The sequence below is a fragment of the Sus scrofa genome, chromosome 4 (assembly GCF_054392235.1).
Source record: "Sus scrofa isolate SSC_HxYL_T2T_F1_AM1 chromosome 4, Sscrofa_HxYL_maternal_Yorkshire_Landrace_v2.0, whole genome shotgun sequence".
NCBI classification, from domain to species: domain Eukaryota; kingdom Metazoa; phylum Chordata; class Mammalia; order Artiodactyla; family Suidae; genus Sus; species Sus scrofa.
In genome coordinates this window covers 128,504,751-128,524,810 of record NC_139386.1, presented here as the reverse complement: position 1 = coordinate 128,524,810, position 20,060 = coordinate 128,504,751, and the positions used below count along the sequence as shown (strand labels likewise).

The following is a 20,060-nucleotide window of genomic DNA, read 5'->3' as shown; positions in this document are numbered from 1 at the left end:
TGCTACATCAAGTCCTCCTGTCCTGCTCTGACAGGGATTCCAAAAATAGATCCACTTCTTATGGGATTTGACTTGAAATCTGACCAGAGGTTAACCTGGAGTCCACAGTCCCCTGAAATCACATGCACAGTCTAATAACATTTGGTGTGTGGGGGCGTATGTGTGTGTGTCCATTTTTCCTGGGAGAGGGGCCATCAGCATCTCAGAAGGTCTCCACCCCCCAGATTAGGAACCACTGCCCTCAAACAACATCCTAGGATTTTGCCCACCAAGAAGACTGGTAGCATGTATGACAGAGGATTTGGAAATTATCTCTTTCTTCCATGAAGCCAACTTCACCTCGTAAACCTTTCATTCCCGGACATTTTTCTCAGCCTTTAGATGTCCAAGAAGGCTTTTCAAGGCACAGAGATCTGTCAGAGTTGATCCAGGGTGGAAAGGGATAGAAGAAAACAGAGAGGGAACTGCACAAGCAGAGGCCGTGGACACACCTCCGCAGGGTGCTGACATCAGACTGCAAGTCACACCCTGGGGATACGAGGACCAAGCACCATGTGGCCTTAGTTTGAAGCTTTTTCCCCAAGTTCCCTGACAGATGATAGAATGCTGCAGAGAGGGAACACGCCCTGCTCCTTCGAGTTTAAGGTTTCAGCAAGCCACAAAAACACTCATTCGGCCTCACATGCTCTGTGTGCACACACCTGCTCTCCCACATGCCTGTTCTCCCACACACCTGCACTCCACACACCTGCTCTCCCACACACCTGCACTCCCACACACCTGCTCTCCCCAGCAAGAATAAGGGGTGTACAGCTTCCTCCCCCTGGGGTGGGAATCTCAGCACTTACATGGAGTTATTATAGTTTGACACAATTCCAGGAGATTCTCCTGGGGTGGGACTTTGAAAACAAGGATTGTTCACATTGCAGAAAATTCCTTGGAGCCATGGCAGCATTCCTGCTGAGGGCATCGCCTTGTTGGGAAAATGGCCTTTAAGACAGGAAATGAAGACCAGGAGTTAGTCACTGACACTAAGTAGGACCCAGGCCCTAGGAGCTGGAATAGCTGCAGGAAGGAGTCCCCCCACCCCCGACCCCCCAGTGCTTTCTTCATTGAAGAAGCCAGAGCATCTCATGTACGCCAGGCCCTGTGCTGGGTGCCGGAGACAAGGTCTCTTCTCTAAGCTACCAGCAGAGTGGGGAGTCGGACAAATGCTCCAGTAGAGCCACGGACAAAAGTGCGAAGGGGGCACAGAGGAGAGGCACATCATTCGGGGGGCGGGGAGGGGTGGGGGATGTTAGCTCAAGAAGCCACCATGAATTGCGGAGGCTGGAGGAGGAGAAGAGGTTTATCTCTGCCTTTGACAACTGTGTACCGAGCATCTACCCCCAAGCAGACAAGAGGGGTGCAGTTTACGGGCTCCTTGCGGGAAGGGGTAAAGAAGCGAGAATTTGATGGACAGAAGGCTGATTCAGAACTTGAGGCCCCAAACTCATGAACAAGAGGATGAGGAACAAGAATAGGGGACCAAGCAGCTATGCGTAACTCCTGGGGCCCCCACATCAGCTGCCTTGAGCCAGAAGATGTCATCCTGGCCAGAAACCAGATGAGGGTTTTCTCTGAGGGGTCTAGAGGAAGAGAAGCACTCGCAGGCTCCTCCTAAGGCCCAGGACACCTCTGGGGTCCAAGAAATATTATATTATTAACATATTATTTTGTGTCCCGCCTCGTTTTTCTTTAGCACCATGTCTAACATATCCCTAGACTGTCTCCAAAATATTTCAAAAGGCTCATCTATAATCTGCTCCCTTTAAAACTAGTAAGAGTGTAGGTACAGGAAAAAAAAAATACTCCAAAAAACAATTAAACAATTTTTCAGTGACGACATGCAAGTATTTGCATAGAATATACAGAATTTAAAAGTTAGTTTGCATAATGCCTTTGAGTCTATTTTTTCTGCATTGTAGGCATGACATGATGATGAGCAGATCCAATTCTGGCACCCCCAACCCCCCAAATCCCCAAAACCTTTCTAAACAAGCAGATAGGCCTGCCAAATCTCCTCCCACCTCCAGCCCCCGTTCTGCTTACATTCGTGTTGGCTGTAGAGCGGGTTGACATTCCTTAACCAGATCAAGACCAGAAATAAAGATAAAGGCCACACGAGTTCCACTACAAAGCGAATCTGGAAAAGCAAAACAAAGAGAAAGACCAGTGAAACCTTGAGATTAGAGGCAGTATCCCCAGAGCATATACACTTGATCTCAGTGCTTGTCTGGGCCACAGGACTTCAGTCATGGGGGGGGATTTACCTCAAGGACCTCTTTCTTTCATCCTGTCTCCCACACGGCCTCGACTCTGATACACTAGACTGACAAGACTTGGTGTCCTTCTGAGCTCCTCTCTGCCTCTAATTTAGAAAATTGCCCCAGCACAGGACCTTGGCCAAAAATCAGTCAGATACATGCTTCGGTGCTTTTCAGGTGTTGCCGTGCCCATGAACGCAGATTCCGATTCTATACGGCCCCGTCGGATCTCACGTGCCCGCCAAGCTCCCAGGTAATGCTCATGCTGCAGGTGGTAAAGGCCTCCTTATGACCTCTCCTTCTGCAGAGGAGGAAACAGAGGCCCAGGGAGGGCATGACCTGTGCAGTGTCTCCTCGGCAGTGACAGCTTTGGAAGCCAAATCCAGGCTCCTGTCTCCAGGCCCAGGGCTCTGCCCTCCCCACTGCCCTGTCTTCTTCTAGTGCATCTCTGCTGACTCTGCATATGTGGCCACTGAATGAATGAATGAAGGTGCAAATGCCTCTGTGAAATACTGTGATCCACAGCCAATTCAACAGAAATCTGGGTAAACCAATGTTTTCCTTCCACAGATTGTTGTTGCTTAAAGAAACAAGAAAACAAGGCACACTGCCAGGGGATTTCACAACACTGGAAGAGGTTGCCGATACCAACATAGGATTGAAAACCGGTATTTAAATTCAGGTTCAATTTATAGTTTACGGACTCTTGAGTCCAAAGGAAGAAGGAGTTGGTTGCTGCAGCCCACACTGAGACATGGCCCATGAGAGTTGGGGGGGTTATGGTGGGGGGGAGGGCAGATATGTGTTGGGGAGTATCACAGTTCTTCTAGTCAACCCCCATGCCAGGGACCTTAGGAGGAAACTCTTAAGATTTAAGGGAGAATTTAAGCAGATGGCTAAGAATAGAAACGTGAGTACATATAGATCAGCTAGGGGCTATTCACATGGTTTTTAATTTAATCTTTGTTCCTTTCAAAGAAATGCTCTTAAACTGTCAGCAAAATGGTGGACACCTTAGCAGGTGCTCAATAAATATTCAGGTAGGTGGCGATCATGCTGTTGTAACTTTTTACGAAGTGTTTTATTCACAAAGTGTCTAGGGAGGATGTGTTAGAGGGAAAACTCACACGAACATTATGGGAAGAAGAATAGTGGATTTTTCCCTAGGGCGCTCATTTTCAGGCCTTGCCCTACACATTCTCCCACAAAAGGGCAGAACGCCAATACTGGACAAATCCCATCTGGTGTTAGAAGGGCTGACCCCACGCATATTTGATGGCCGTTCCCCCCCACCATGCAACGCAGGCAGGAGGGCAGAGGCTGTCCCCAGCAACCCTACCTGACTGCTAACAGCCTCAGCCTGTCTCGCTGGGCACTCGGCTGCCCCCGCAGCAGCCTGCACTTCCCTGTCTCATCACTGACGTCGTTTCTCCTTCGTGAAGGTGCACCCCTCCCTGGCTGTGAGCTTCCTGAGGGCAGGGACCACGTCTAGCCTTGTCACTACACCCGACACAAGGCCAAGCTTACACAAGCTTCCAAGTGCCGGGTAAATGTCAGCGGGATGAGTGAGCCTACGTCAGGACTGGTCTGGGAGGCTTCTCTGGAAAGCCGGAGGTGACTCAGGCTCCAGTCACCTACAGTGTGCAGACTTCACAAACCGCCTCCCCCAGGGACATGTATGCTGGCTTCACCTCTTCCATCCCAGGTCCTCCCTCCAGTGGGTAAGGTCGGGGAGCAAGTTCTGCAGGAGAGCAATGTGGGGTTAGGCGCAGGTGATGAAACCCCAGGTTGTTGAAACCCCAGGTTGATGAAACCAGTCCAGATGCTAGACCCTGGATCCTTCCTAAGACAACTGCTTGCAACACTGGCTTTTCCTCTAGTAAGTCAGCCACCGGCTGCCATGGAGCCAAGTCTATTTGGGAAGAGTCGGGCATCGTTAGGTGTGGACGCTGGTTTGGGAATGGGAAGACCTGTGTTAGGAATCACTTTGGGGCTGCGTCTCGGGTTTCTCATCTGTAAATGGAACTGTTTGGTCCTACAGCTTATACTGAAGGTGAAGAGTGTGTTGGTACCAGGGGTTCTTAGCCGGCTCTGCTTCCTATTAGCTGCCGTATGGCCTTGGGGAACCCCTTCGCTGGCTCCAGGCCGCAGGGTCTCATCTGCACAGCAAGAGTGACGTCAGGACCTCTCTCTGAGTAGTCGTGGGGATGAAGTGAGTTCACTGCGTAAAACGTCTAAAGCAGCATCTATGAATATGAGCCCTTTATCACTGACCTCGTGCCTCACGAGGGTCACGGGGCAGAGCAGGTGACAGCACGTGGCAGAGGCTGAAGAGCAAGGAGTGATAAGAAAGATGATCTGCCAACTCCTGGGCCGGCCCTTCCCTCACACTCAGGTTTCCTCTCTTCCTCCCTTTCTGGAGTCGGAACGGCTCTATGGCCAGTTTGGAAACGTGGGGATTCCTGAGAAAACCAGCTACATGCTGTTTGCTCCTCCATGTGTTAGAGGAGCTTGGAGCAGGGCAGCGGCAGCCAGCCTGGCCCACCTGCCCCCTGGATACAATTTCCAGACCCCAACGGGCACACCTCCTCCCTTTGTGCAGTGCGGGTCACACGCTCTCATCCACCGGCCCACTCGCTCGCTCCTGTGGTTTGGAGGTGTCTGGCCTTCGCAGGTCCACTCGTTAAGGGGAGTCCAGACCAGCCTTTTCCTTTCCTCTTTGCCTGGCCCTAGACCGGCCCAGCTCTGCAGGCACTCCTCTTCACCACATGTCTGAGTTACGGCTGCGGTTTCCTGCCTCTGGTCCCTGCCTCTCAAATGATCTCCTTCGGTGACCTGGGTCTGCGGGTTCTCGCGGTTGCACGCAGGAATCCTGTGGGGAGGTCAGGCCATGCCTTTTATCAACTACACCAGGATGTCTGGCCTTGGGGCAGCAGTTTGGTGGGTTTTGGTTTGTTGGGCTGAGAGCCACTGGCACAGGCAGGGGTGGGTAAGCTTTGAAAAGCATTTATGGAGACGTCGGTGTCACTGCTCCAGCTCTGGAAACGTTTGTTTTGGAAGGGCCACCTTTCACGCTTCAGCCCTGCACAAAGATCACCGGCCCTTCTCTGCTGGCCTGACAAGTCCTCAGGGCCGTCCTGCCTCCCTCCCCCAGAATCCTGTGCTCGGCACCCTCACCCGGAGCGGCATCTTTGTCCGTGATGCTCAACTGTGCACAGGCATATACCCTAGGGAGAAATTCCACAGTGGAATTAAAAACATGTTTTCAGAGCAGCTCTGACTCCCCACACCCCTTCTCTTTAAACACGTCTGTAACTTTAATTAAGCCCAGCCGAAGCTCAGAGGGGCTGGTGGAAAGTTTTTTTCTCAAACTGGTATTTCCTTGTTCGCTCTCTTCTTCTTTTTTTTTTCCTCCCCTCCCCCTCTCTCCCAACTACTCAATCTACTTGGGGCAGGAGGGGTCAGAGGGAAGGGCAGGTCCTGCTGGTTGTTTTTAATCGTGGCCGGTTAGGTTTTCTTCCCTCCTACTCTGTTTTCAATTTGAAAGCGGGTAGCCAAGGCTTGGAATGAGTTGTGTGATTCTCCCTTCTCACCGAGAGCCCAGGCAAGGTTCTTAGCCTGGATGAATAGGACCTAGGTCCTGGGTCTGCTTGGAGCTGACTGCCCAGCCTCCTGATCCCTGCCAGCTTCTCCTAATTCTGGGCCCCAGGCCAAAGGTCACAGCTGTACTGGGTGCCCAGGTCTGGGGTCCAGGAAATGGCAAGCCCCCTACTCTCATGAATCCTAGGCTTCCCCAGATATCCTGCCCTGATGTGGAAGCTGGGACTGGGGAGATGACACCAAGAGACCCTAGACTGTAGCTCTAAGGGGCAAGAGACACCTAACAGTCCTGTAAACCCTCCCAACACAGTGCCTGGCCCATTGAAGATACGGGTCGACGTGGGTTTGTCCCCAGCAGTGGGAGAGCTCTCAGCTCTGGAAATGCACGCTCTGGGCAGTGAGCTCATGGGGCAGTCTCCTCTCACCCCTTCCAACCCGGCTCTCCTCTGAGCTCCCAGCCCATCCTCATCCCTAGCCCAGGCTCCCTTCCACTCAGCTGTCGTACTCATTCTTCTGCTCAGTGATTGTGTGTAGATGCCTGCTTCCACCTGAATGCCATGGGGGGCCCTGCCTAACTCACCTGGCCGTAGAGGACACAGAGCGTGACCAGACAGCCCCGTGTGCCTGGTCTGGAGCCAGTACACAGCTACTGTCCTGCTGCCAGTATTAACAGTGCCTCCTTTCACCTTTTAAATTGCCTTGGATTGGATGACAGATTAGGGGGTCACCCTATCTTTGCAGGCTTCCTGACCAGCTTACTTGACGGAGCTTGATACATGGGAGCAGTGGGGGCTAACGAGCCTGTCTGCCTGTTCTGGAGTCCTGGGTCCAGCCCCAGCAGTCACCAACCTCCTCTGGCACCTCAGTGACCTCATAGGTACCCATGGGAGATAAGAGCGGTAGTTCTCTCCCAGAGCCAAGGTGACACTTAGTGCAGAACCAGGCACCAATACTACTTGATCAACGTCAACAGAGGAAGAGAAAAAAAGAGGAAGGAAAGCAGAGAGCTGAAGACTTTCGTTTTGTGCTTTTAGGGATTAGGCGAGGAGGAATACAAGCAGTTGGTCTCTTGTTTTTGCTCTTGTTCTTGCTCTGCTCACAGTAGTAGGCACCCCGTACTATGGGAGCTAAACCTAGGAGCTGGGTCACGGCTGGGTATACTTGGAGTCACCATTTTGTGAAGGCAGAAACTTCCAGAAAAACTAACAGTTTACAGAAGGAGCCACAGACTGCTCTCAGAGCTGCTGGGGGCTGTGGGGATGTCTCCATTATACCCAGATATCCTAGAAATTCCCGGAATGTCACAGAAGTGGGGAAGCTGGCTGGAGGCAGAGACCTCAATTGCCAGGCCATCAGGATGGCTTCAAAGGAATGTCAGCCCCGACTAAGTGCATCCTAGGAGATTCCCCAGTCAAGGTCCTCAGCCTGCACAGGGGCTGACAACGTGCCCCGTCCCCCAGGACGTGCACTGTGGAGAGGTCAGGGTCCCTGGCTGAGGACACCTGCCAACGCCAGAGAAAGGAAGCAGAGATGTGAGGGCCTCAAGGCCAAACCTCGTCTTTAAAAATAGAGTTATTCCCTGTAACAGCAACAAGCTAGCCACAGGAATGGAGTCATTCCAGGCTGGCAGCGATGGTCCTTGGGTATATTTTTTGAGGACCACGAAAAGCATACTGAAAGTAAAACTGAGTGAGAATCTTAGTTTCTCAGCATTCCATAAACACCACACAGACAGGGGCCGTGACAGCCTTGTCACTGTGTACCTAGCACCCGGCACAGGGCCTGGTGATCACTAGGGATTTGTTCATTGAAGGAACAAATGAATAAGCGAATGGATTTAAGAACGAGTCTTGTTTCAGTTTTTTCTGTTTTCATTCCAGAAAGGAAGCGCTTGGAAATAAGAGATGGCGTCTCTGGTTACCGTTAGCACTCGACTCCCGGGGTAACAGACAGCTTCACTGCTCCCTGGAAGTCACACCAGCTCTGACGAAGGAGAGCAGCCTGCAGACAGCAGGGTCTCCCAGGAGCAGGGGTCCTACTTAGCTTAAGTCCTGTCCAACACACACAAGCAGGAAGGGTCCTCTGTCCCCATGCCCGGATCATGTCCCTCACTGCTCCCGTTGGGGCCAGTTATTGAGCCCCTGCCCCCCAGCTCCAACCCTCTTGCCAACCATGGTTCCCTCCCCCGGGTCGGGCTCTACACGGGGCTCAGAGACCCCCAGCTGCAGCCCCATTGCGTCCCTTCCTCAGAGGTCTGAGCTTCAGCTCTGCTGCCAGCTCTGTGCTCCTGAGACCTCGTCATTCCACCGCCTCCCCGGGGTTCTCTCCACTGCGTTTTGCAGTTGCCGCCCCCACGTCACCGGGAGTTCTTCCACCCGCTCGGTTGCCAGCTTTGCACTTAGCTAACACCTCCCCGTGTCAGACCCCCTCCCTCTGGGCTGAGACCCCCGCTGGAGGTCTTCAGACGTTCACCGGTTGGCCCGTCCTTCTCCAACCTTCTTTCCAACACCCATGAAGAACCCCGTCCATACAGACCCAGTCTGAACTGAGGCTTGAAAGAGATCCCAGCTCCTCTTCCACAGCCCCTGTCTTGTCTGTCTCCTTCCATACTCTCCTGCCTTGCCAGGTTCCCTCCAACCCCAGCCCCGCTCTTACTCCTCTCAGCACCTTCAGTCAGCTAGCATTTCCACGCCGAGCCCACAGCAAAGTGCGTTACTTCTCTATAGTTATACACTCACTCTTGACCCTTTTGCAAACAAATTTACAGAGACTGGGGGGGTTTACATGCACACCCCTGGGGTCCTTTGATCTCCTGCGGCTCCTGCCTATGCTTCTCAGGGACATCTGACCTATGCTCCTTTTTCTTGCTCTTGGTATTAAAACATACTTTGGTTTTTCCCAGCCAGACGAGAAGTGAATCCAGGCTGGGATCTGTGTCTTTTAAGTCCCTGGTCCAGCCCAGTCCCAAGTGTTCTCACTAGACGTCTCAGTGAATGCCTGTGATGGTTGAGAAGATATTTTATCTCACTGAACCTGAGACACCATCAGTTGTGAGATGCACTGTTATTTTTGGCACACTGAAAAAAATAGGTGTCCCTTGACTGTGAGCTACAGTTTGATTTCAGAAACGTGGAAAGCCAGTGTGCCTTGTAGGGCCAATGAAATTTAGTATCGCTGGACTGGGGAGACCCTGGAGAGCATGGGTTTTTTTTGAGCCTGATCTTCAGGGCTCAGGGCTCTTCCTGGCACAGAGCATGGGTGTACCAGGCATGCGGACAGCGGGCGGGTTTAAAAAGCAGGGGCAGAAGGATGGGCGGGCGAAAGCAGACTTTGTAACGTGGCCATGCTGGGCTGTGGGTGGGAGGCGGCGGCCTGGGGACAGAGAGGCCCATCTTGCTGGGAAGGACTCTTGGGAGAGAGGCTCGCGGAGCCGCCAGTTAGCCGCTGCTCCAGCGAAAGGAAGCCGCCCCGCTAACCTCCCCTGCCGGCTCCACCCACCCTGGCGGCTGTCTCTTGGCTCCGCGGCTCACTTGGAGACTACGGACTGCACCTCCTACCTTTTGCCTTTTGCGCAGGGTCCAGTTCTTCCAGAGCAGAAGCCTGATCTGCCTGGCGAAGCCCATGCTGGAGACCACGGAAGACCGGGAGGTCAGCGGCCCTCTGTCTACGGCCGGGGCTCAGGGGCCCCAACAGGCAGAAATGGCGCCCCGAGCACCTCCGGCTCAGGCTGCTGTGTCCTTCTCTGGTGATTAAAGGCTAGTTTCTTCCTTCAAAGCATAATCCCTTTTAATTACACATAAGCCCCTTGTGGAGGAAAGCAGGCTGGCATACTGTTGGCTCCTTTTTAGGGACACACGAGTGGCTGAGCACTAAGTGAACTGAGGTGGGGGCATTTCATAGGAAGCCAAGACCTTCTGTCACCCTCCCCATCAAAGGGGTTTCTGGGGGTCCTGAGGGGCTGCCTTTGGGAATCGCAGACATTTCAGTTTGGGACAAAATCGTTTTGCATAAATATAGGGTTGGCAGTGTCCTCTGCAATAGCCTGCGGTGAGCCAGCACCTGGGGATTGATGGCTACTTTGAAGTCCAGCCAGCCCACTTGCCAGATCTGGAGGCACCCCTTATTTTGTAGCCCTTTATCTTAATCTGTAGAAACTTTAGACCAGCTATGTGGAGGCATCTCTGAGCTTAGCTGATGGTAAAAGGGTTTTCCCTCTTGTACTGAAATTGATCCACCAGCCATGGCTACTTGGAGCTGTGTTGGAAAAGTGGCTGGACGCCTCCACGCTCAGCAGGTCAGAGCCTGTGATTGACAGGCCAGGTCTGACACAGGTCAGCCCCGAGGAGAGGCAGTGCAGGTCAGTCACCGTCACTGCAGCTCGCAGTGGGTGGACCGGTCATTTGGAGGTGGGTCCATGGTCCTGAGGGCATCTCAAACTGAGGACATCCTCCTGCTTCACCACTGGGAACTTTTAGTCTCCACCTCTTCAAATCTTAGAAGCTGCTTTTCTTCAAAAGACTCTAGACCCTTGAGATTTTTTTTTTTTTTTTTTTTTGGTCTTTTTGACTTTTTAGGGCTGCACCCGCGGCATATGGAGGTTCCCAGGCTAGGGGTCTAATAGGAGCTGTAGCTGCTGGCCTACGCCAAAGCTACAGCAACGTGTGATCCGAGCTGCATCTGCAACCTAAACCACAGCTCATGGCAAGGCCGGATCCTTAACCCACTGATCGAGGCCAGGAATCGAACCCGAAACCTCATGGTTCCTAGTTGGATTCATTAACCACTGAAACACGATGGGAACTCCTAGCCCCTTGAGATCTTGATGGGATGGAGGAAGAGCCATTGAGTAGGAACGGATGCTCAGTTCATGGGGCTTGTGATCCGGCTGTAGACATGAGCTAGGAACTTGGATAAATTAAGGAGTGTGATGGAATCCATGAGAACATTTGGGCTGAATACGGTGATGCTTCCAAGAGGAGGATGGTTTCTGCTTTAATCAGCCTATTTACAAGGCTTCTTGGAGGTGGTGGCATTAAAGACAGACGTTGGTGAATTTAAAAAATGATACTGTACGGCATTTTTATGGTTTACAAACCACTTTTGCATATGTTATTATATCCTCACTACAATTTTGTGAGGTAGGTATTTGCTCTACTTTACAGACAAAAAGACTATTGGGATTCAGAATTTTCCTCAGGGTCACATATGACAAAGCTGAGTTTCTGAACAAGTCATTTAAATCCAATGAGAAGGTAGGGAGGCAGAAAGAGCTTGTCCTGCCCAGGGAAACCACCAGAGGTAAAGCACAGCTGGAGTGGAGGGTATGGAGAGACGAATGCTGAAAGGGAGGGCTAGAAAGGGAACCAGAGACCAGGCTGAAGAACTGATGACTATCATGGGCTGGACTGAGATTTACTGAGTACCTGTGAAGAGATCCGAGTGGCCCCCAGGTGCAGGGCACACCCAAGCAGAAGCAGGCTCGGTGCAGAATCATTACGTCATTGCTACATACTACAGAGTATGGGTTTCATCTGTAGGAAGCTGTTGTAGATTTTAACCCAATGGCTGCTAAGAGTAGTGGTAAATTCACTCTGGCAGCAGCATGGGCCAGTGGGGGAAGCCAAGGTCTGAGCAGAGGCGGTAACAGAGGAGGGACCGGAGTGATACAAGGAAGGAGACGGCAGGGTGGCTTACTGGAAGTGGATGATGAAGAAGAGAGAGAAGTCAGCCAGAATGGCGGGGCTTTAAGCATTGCCGGCTGGATAGTGGTGGTGGGGTGATGCTCATGACTGACAGGAGAATGCTGGTGGCGGGGGGGGGGGGTGCCTGGGGAGTGGGGGGAAGTGGAAGAGAAGATGGGCTTGGGTTTGACAGACTGACTGTGAGGTCCCTGTGATGATATGAGTGGAGATATTTGGGAGGCAGCTCTGGGACAGACACAGATTTGGGAATCATTGGCATATAGGCAGAAGATGAAGCCCTAGGAGTGGTGAAGTACATTCCCTAGAGAGGACATACTTGGAGAAAGGGAGGGATTGCTGTGGGGAGATACAGCTGGGGAGGAAATGTGCCCCTTCCAAATTCCCAAAGGTTGTCGTCATCAGAGGTCAGCTATTAAACTGTGTCCTGTCATAGCATAAAAATATTCCATTTTTTCATTGTTTTACAGCAGAAAAATTAACCTGTTGAGCACTTGGCTCAATTCCATTGAGGATACTCCAATGATACTATTCCCATCTAACCAGTGTTCTGTCTTCATCAATGTTCGTTGATGTTGGCGGTCTTTTTACTGCGGCAACATCCAGATAACAGAAAATTCACTATCTTCACCATGTTACGTGCTCCGTTCTGAAGCGCCAAGTACACTGACATTGCTGTCTAACCATTACCACTATCCGTCTCCAGAAATTTTTCACCTTGCCCACTGAAATTCTACAGCCAGTAGACAATAACCCCATTCTTTCCTCCCTCGGCCTCAACTACTGATCTACTCTGTGTCTATGAATTTGACTACTATCAACATAAATCAAATATGTTATTTGTCCTTTTGTGTCTGGCTTATTTCATTTAGCATAATCTACAAGTTCATGTTGTAGCATACATTAGATTTTCTTCCATTTTCAAGGCCAAATAATATTTCATTGTACGTATGTACCACATTTTGCAAACCCATTCGATGATCCATAGTCATTTGGGCTGTTTCTACATTTTGGTGAATAATGTAGCTATGCACATAGGTCACACAAACATCTATTCAAGTCTCGCCTTTCAGTTTTTTTGGAAAGTACCCAGGGGTGGAATTGCTGGATCAAATGGTAAATCTACATCTAACTTTCCTAAGAACCACCATACTGTTTTCATTAACAGCTGCACCCTTTTTACATTCCATCTGCCATGCACAAGGGTTCCAATTTCTCAGTATTCTCACCAACACTTGATAGTTTCTGTTTTGTTTTTTATTTTATAATAGCCATCCTAATGGGTATGAAGTGATACCATAGGGTTTTGATTTTCATCTTCCCAGTGACTAGTGATAGTGAGGACACTTAGTCTTTAAATCTTATAGTTATATTCAGGTGTGATTCCCATTCCACGTAATGTCAGTTGCTTAAAAATTACCAGAATAAAAGCCTGTGTCTCAATTTTCTCAACTATTTCTGAGACTATGCCTAGTTAGTAAAGAATGGTACTGATAACTGCATATTTCATTTTAATTATCACTCGTAGCACTAACTGATTGGGGTAAGTCAGTCTAGAATTGATGTAAATGTAGGGAAAGCAATGGTTTCAGGCTAGGACCCCATGTGAGGATCAGAAATTGCCAAGTTAAGTGACAGACCATATCAACCCATATCCATCCTCATAAGTACAAAAATTCAAGACAAAGGGTGAAGGTTGAAAGATTTCCTCCCTCCTATTTCTGAGGGTTGAAATGCAGTGTAAAGGAGGAAGAGACAGGAGTTCCTGCTGTGGATCCATGAGGACGCAGGTTCCACCCCTGGCCTCACTCAGTGGGTTGGGGATCTGGTGTTGCCGTGAGCAGCGCTATAGGTCAAAAACTCGGCTTGGATCCCGGGTTGCTGTGGCCATGGCATAGGCCGGCAGCTGCAGTTCCATCTCCCAACCTGGGAACTTCCATATGCCACAAGTGCGGCCCTAAAAAAACCAAAAAAAAAAAAAAAAAAAAAAGGAAAGAATTGACATTCTGTTACTTGTACCAGTCATTCTGCAAAACTTCAGTAGAAGAGGAAAATAATTTATAATTTTTAAAAGTTTCTATTTGGAAAAAATACTCTGGAAAACATGTAAGTTAAATGAATTAGAATCACTGTGATTTGGGGGAAGAGATAAATTTATTGCTGTTGTTGTTTAGCCCCACCTACAACATGTGGAAGTTCCCCAGGCAAGGATCAAACCCGCCTCAGCATTGACCTGAACCCCTGCAGTGATGCTATGGAATCCTTAACCTGCTGCACCACATGGGAACTCCAGGAGATAAATTTGATAATGACCTGACAGCAATTCATAGCCACAGTTCATTTGAAACAAGCTGAAGAAAACAGAATGCTGTCCCCCCCCCACCCCGTCCCCCTGACACATCATTGAACACGTTCTACTTCTTTGAAAACAGTGATTACAGGTAGCGTAGGAAGCATGGTAAATCTGTGTCATAAGCCTAAAGACGGTTTTGAGACATCATAATGTATAAGATTAAGGGAAAATATCTTGATTTCTATCTTTGAACTCATTCCTACCAAATTTAAAGCTAAATCATTGGCAGTTAAATCTTGAAACTCCTTCAATCATAATGAATAACAAATATTTCCTTAGCTTATTCAATAATATTTGGTAATAGTACAATAAATGAATAAATATCAGTTTACATAATTTTCTCAGAAAGAATATCCAAGCCTGGGCAGGAGCTGCCAGCAGACTGGCTGCCTGACACACACAGATTTGCTCTCTTCTGGACACGCTCTGAAATGCCAAGGGAAGGGTCTCTAGTAGACTAGTAGGAAACGCTGCAGACCTCTGGCCATGACTGATTGGTCTCATGTGGCTTCCTGATCTTAGCTGAGCCAGTCAGGGCCTAGTCACAGAATGCTTTACTGTGGCCCTGGGAGAAGCCTGAGTTCATCATTACAGACATACAGAAGCTGCTGGGGAAATTAGAGCCATGCCCGGTCACTAGGTTCAGTGGTACTTGGTGCAAAGGTGCCCAGGCAAAGGCCATGGAAGCTAAAATCTCACTTGTTTTGCCAACAAATTCTGGGGCCCACGAGGGCTGCATCCAAGAAAAAGCAGTGCTTTTTATAGCGCACAAAGGTGCCTCTGCTCACGAACGGTGCCATAGGGTGGGTAGCAGCCCCGAGGCTGTGCACCCACGGCTGAGAGAAATCTGATCTGCAGTTAGTGGATGGAGAGAATGCATGGAAAGGCCCAGGCAGAGAGCAGGAGTCCCAGCTGCAGCTGTGTCCCTGCTTCCAGCTGTCCCCCGGGGCACAGCTGCTCCTCTGCTTTTGTTTCAGCCACTTTAGCTGTAAGACACCCCAATCCTTCCAACAAAACCCCCTTTTGCCTAACCAAGCTCAAATTTGGCTTCTACCACTTGCAACCAAAACACTCCTGACTAATGTGAGTTATTTAATCAAGGAGGGGATATGATATGAACAACCGACATTAGGGAGAAAAATTTATTTGCAGCCTATGGAATGTATCTGAATAAAGTGCCTGGGTAGGTACACAATTTGCAATATTAAAAAAGCAGAAAATTCAATAGAGCTGCAGCAAAATTTAAAGAAGAGATTTACTGACATGAGGACCTTTTAAGAAAGCAAAATAACTCCAAAATATTCAGTATTATCAATTCCTGTATCTACTAGTAAAAGACTGACAATTTTTAAAAAACACACTAACCAGTATGAAGGTATAACAAGTGGGAAGATGCATGGCAGGTTCAAAACACAGCAGTCATTGTGCATTATTAGCTAGGACTGAAGGACGTCCATAGTTCATCAAAACTGAAAATTATATCAACTGATTCTTCAAACACTGTACTTTAGTGGCCAATGAATCAAGTGGGATACTGATCATTTGTTTCCGATTTTGAATCAACTTGTTTCACATTTATTTACTATTTACTATCTGTTATGAGAATTCTTTCTAAAGGGCCTCAGAGAAACCGTAAACACGTTTTTTTCAAAAGTGGAAGCAATACCACATAGTTTATCATCAGAGAAAAATGATAAATATTTCCAAACCATCTGGCATAGAGAGATGAATTTCTTCAGAAAAAAATAATCTCTACAAGTCTTGTATTTAAAAATATCTTTGGAGGAGAAAAATGTAGCAATCATGAGAATTTTGGTAGTGCATTTTTTTTCTATTGCCTTAGGACAGAATAAAATGAATACCTATTACTATGGCTTGCTAAATATATTATTAGATTTAAATTTACATTTTTTTCTTGAGAATGATTATACCAAAATAAAAATAATTTCTGAATTATCAAGTAAAGCAGCAACCAAACATGTTTTAAAAATTCCTTTATATAGCTCAATCTAAGTGTAACCCCAGAACTTTGTTTTTCCCTAAACTATCTACTGCTCAATTTCATCTATTAATCTATCTTGACTCTTAACTGACACGGTCTTATTAGCGAGCCTTGTAGCTCGGAGCTGACACAGGGTGCTTTGACTTGACTGATCACTGCAGCAAGACTGGCACACACCCATTTTCTACTCTGCCTTGCAGGATATGTACACAGTGTCATGAAACAGGCCTAGGCCCCATCACTAATTTTTGTGGAGTAGAAACTAGCGATGAAATTCACAGACCATAGGTATTCATTCAGTAGTATAATGGAATCATTGGTAGCATATGCTGAGAAACAATATTTTACCAAATTTATCTCTTGTATGAGAATCTTGCACATTTCCTGGCTCTAATAATTAAATCTTTCCAGTGAGAATTTTGACTTCAGGTTTTTGTTATTGGGCTAGGGTGCAGATATTGAATTTTAGTTTTTTGAAAATAATAATATCTGAAAAATTATTTACATGAAACATTTATAGCCACTTCTTTCTTATTTAGTGAGAGGGGACACTGCTTTCAGGTCTAAGCCATCTGTGCCCATCTACCCCCAAATACTGCAGAGTTCCTCTGAGGGGACTATGTAGAGGCAGAGGTCTGGGATGGAAATCTAGGGACTTTATCACTTAAAAACCAGGTACGTGAGTGTTTTATCACACCACACCTTCTAAGAGCAAAACCTGAAAACTCACCAAACACCCACCACAGAAGAATGAATAGGTCAACTGTGGTATATTTTCTCAGTCAAAGCTCATACGGCAATGAGCATGAATGAACTGCAACTGGAAAATTATGGATAATTATCCCATGTACACGTGCTGAGCAAGAGAGGCCAGATGTAAAGCATTCAGTCCTCATTTATATAACGTTCAAGCACAGACAACACTCACTCCTGATTTTCAAGGTCAGGATGGTGGCTGGAAGGCACCGGGAGGCACTGGAAACTGTCTTGGTCTGGGTGCTAGTTACTTTGGTGTGTTCAATTTGTGAAGACTATCAGCCTGTAAACTTAGGATTTGTACACGTCTCTGTATGTACGTATACTTCAGTAATAATAGTTTCTTAAAAAGCAGGTAAAAGAAGAGAGCCCCGTGAAGACACCTGAACAGGATGAGCTGGAGAGGATGGGGGGACGTCTGGGAAGAGGAGTGCCTGGAAGGCAAGGAAAGAGGAGGAACTGGTCCAAAGCACCAATGGCTCAAGAAAGGTCGAGTGGGATGAAGATGCAAAGCTGTCTACTGCATCTGATGACTGACCTCTGAGAGAACAGTTTTAATGGGAGGCAGAAACCAGACCTCGAAGGAATAAAGGGTGAGATGCAGAGACTCAGAGATGCAGTGACTGCAGAAGAAAAGAGTGATGCGGGCAGCAGCCAGAAGGACATCAGGTTAAGCAGGTCTTTTTTCCCTGAAGACAGGACATCTTTGACCACAAAGAGCCCAATAAAAGGAAGATGTTAAAGTTACTTAAAAGAGACACGTGCACCCGCATGTTCATTGCAGCACTATTCACAATAGCCAGGACATGGAAACAACCCAAATGTCCATCGACAGATGATTAGATTCGGAAGATGTGGTATATATACACAATGGAATACTACTCAGCCGTAAAAAAGAATGACATAATGCCATTTGCAGCAACATGGATGGAACTAGAGAATCTCATACTGAGTGAAATGAGCCAGAAAGACAAAGACAAATACCATATGATATCACTTATAACTGGAATCTAATATCCAGCACAAATGAACATCTCCTCAGAAAAGAAAATCATGGACTTGGAGAAGAGACTTGTGGTTGCCTGATGGGAGAGGGAGGGAGTGGGAGGGATCGGGAGCTTGGGCTTATCAGACACAACTTAGAATAGATTTACAAGGAGATCCTGCTGAGTAGCATTGAGAACTTTGTCTAGATACTCATGTTGCAACAGAACAAAGGGTGGGGAAAAAAATGTAATTGTAATGTATACATGTAAGGATAACGTGACCCCCTGGCTGTACAGTGGGAAAATAAAAAAATTATAAAAAAAAAAATAAAGTTAGTGGGGATGATGGCCGGGGCCCCAAGGAAGGGGAGGAGGTGGAATTAGCCCTGGGCAGCGGCTGGGACACCTTGTATCCCAGGCTGAGGGGAAGGAGGCCAGCAAGGGGCATCGGCAGAGGCACTTAGGGAGTGCATACCAGTGGTTCCATCTTAAGGGTGGCAGAGGAAACTGAGATAAGGGAAAGTACCCTGTGCCCTCCAGAGTGGTAACAAGCATGTAAACGGATTGTCTCATCATTCCTTTGTTCTCCTTTGCTAAGCAACCTCCACCGGTTAGTCCGGCGTCTATAATGGGAGTGTAATTTATGGACAGTGTTTAGAGACCTTAGGGATCAAATTATTCATCAAAAATTCCCCTGCCCCACCCCCCCCGAAACCTACTTGCTGTTATATTCTTCTAATTAGTTGGAAATCATAGGTAGAGTCTTGTTATCAATTCAGCTTGACAGTTTAAACCAATAACCAACACCAACAAAAAATGTTTTCTGGAGATTCTTTTTTCAGTTACAATTCAGTTCTAGGAGGGCTGGACCCTTTGAAAGGTCTACTGTCTGTGGGAAAACAGGGCCTGAGTTCCTGGGTTGTACCCCCACTCCTCACCTGCACGGCTGCTCTGCCAGCGTCTGCTGGTTTCCCTCTAGCGCTCTTTTCTTTCCTGGTACCCAGCCCCAGCCATAATTTGGAGTTGGTCCAAATTTCTTCTCATTCTTCAGACTGTAATGGGACTTCTACTGGGATCCTCACTTCCATCCAAGGCAGATCAATTTGGGGCAATTACAGGGAAATTAAAGCTCTGAAAGTGTATTCATGTCGGCTACCTGGGCCTGATACCTCTGCAAAGTCTTCGTGGACTTTGGAGGTGGGGGAGGCAGGTAGCCCATCTACTCCAGTATAAACATCTCTGCTCTAGCAGAATAAGTACAACTAAATCCAGCTGTTATCAAAAGCAAGGAGGCAGGTTGCCATCCCAAGCCCATTTTATGCACTCGCTTCAAAAGCTGTTTAGAGTTTTGCTGGCTTGACATTCAGAAAACCCACAAGAGCCCAGAGATTTCACATTTTCTGGGTATTAACCGCAAATTTTTTTTGCCAGATAACAGAGTTTTAGGGGATGTCCAGGAGTGTCTCATAGCAGACAATTAGTCTGGGATGTTATCACATGAGCCTCAGTGGGGGGCTGAGCTTCTGGCTGTGCGCAGTCTGATGACACCTGGAGCAACCTCACTCCTCAGCCAGACCTGCCCCTCTGCAATCTCAGGGCATCGTGAGCGTGGCTTCCAGAACCACACACTCCCAAGGGCTCTGGCTAGAGGCAAGCGACACAACCAAGGGACATCTCAGTGCCAAGAATTAGGGACCTGGACTAATTCAGAACAAGTTCTGCCTCGTGATCCATTTAACAAGACAAATAATAGCAGTAATTTGAGTGCCTGCAAGGAAGGAATGTGCTCCTTGGGATGCTAAGGAAGACTTGGCACCATCCTCAGGAATTTTCGAGAGGATAAACGAGTGCAATCTCCAGAAACCCAGTCCTAACTCCCCAATAGGTGCCAAGCCCACCTCCTGGGCAGCCTCACAACAAACAGGCAAACGTCAGGAAGAGTTTGCTCCAGTTTACCCACTAAGTGGCAAAACCACACAACAGCCAAAAACCATGTCAGCTTTCCAGTTACTGTTTGGCCCTGAGCATAGGACAGCGGGAGGAAAATGGAAACTACTTAGGCAGCGTTCCGTGAGGTGGTGGAAGTGGCGTGGGAAAATATTTCACATGGTTCTTGCCCGCTCAGCCCGACAAAGAAGGCTTGTGGTTTGCTGTCAGATTCCTTCAGCTAAATTTGTCAAAGTGAGAAAAACTTCCCTCGGCTGAGGAAACCCTCCCTCTTCCAACAGCTCCCTGTCACCTCCTCCTTCGTGACTCACAGCACCCGGCCCTCCGTCTCCTCCTCTCCTTACATCTTCTGGGGCAGGGGGCTGGGGAGGAGGTCCACATGCTTAGCAACAGATTGTGCATCAGCCTTCA

The 20,060-nt window shown here is 48.3% G+C and overlaps 1 protein-coding gene across 10 annotated transcripts in view; it reads right to left on the bottom strand.

Annotated features, from left to right (window-relative positions):
• Window positions 1-20,060, bottom strand: part of ABCA4 (ATP binding cassette subfamily A member 4) — a 156,746-nt gene that overhangs the window by 128,022 nt on the left and 8,664 nt on the right. For 7 of the 10 annotated variants that reach the window (XM_085023903.1, XM_085023904.1, XM_085023906.1 and 4 more), the window contains exons 2-3: window positions 2,092-2,185; window positions 849-990 (exon numbers count right to left, since the gene is read on the bottom strand). In XM_085023903.1, the coding sequence (XP_084880029.1) occupies window positions 849-970 (122 nt within the window). In that variant the 5' untranslated portion in view covers window positions 971-990; window positions 2,092-2,185. Of the gene's footprint in view, window positions 1-848; window positions 991-2,091; window positions 2,186-9,463; window positions 9,654-20,060 lie in introns of those variants that run through there. The other 3 variants (XM_085023900.1, XM_085023902.1, XM_085023907.1) reach the window with 1 other exon arrangement.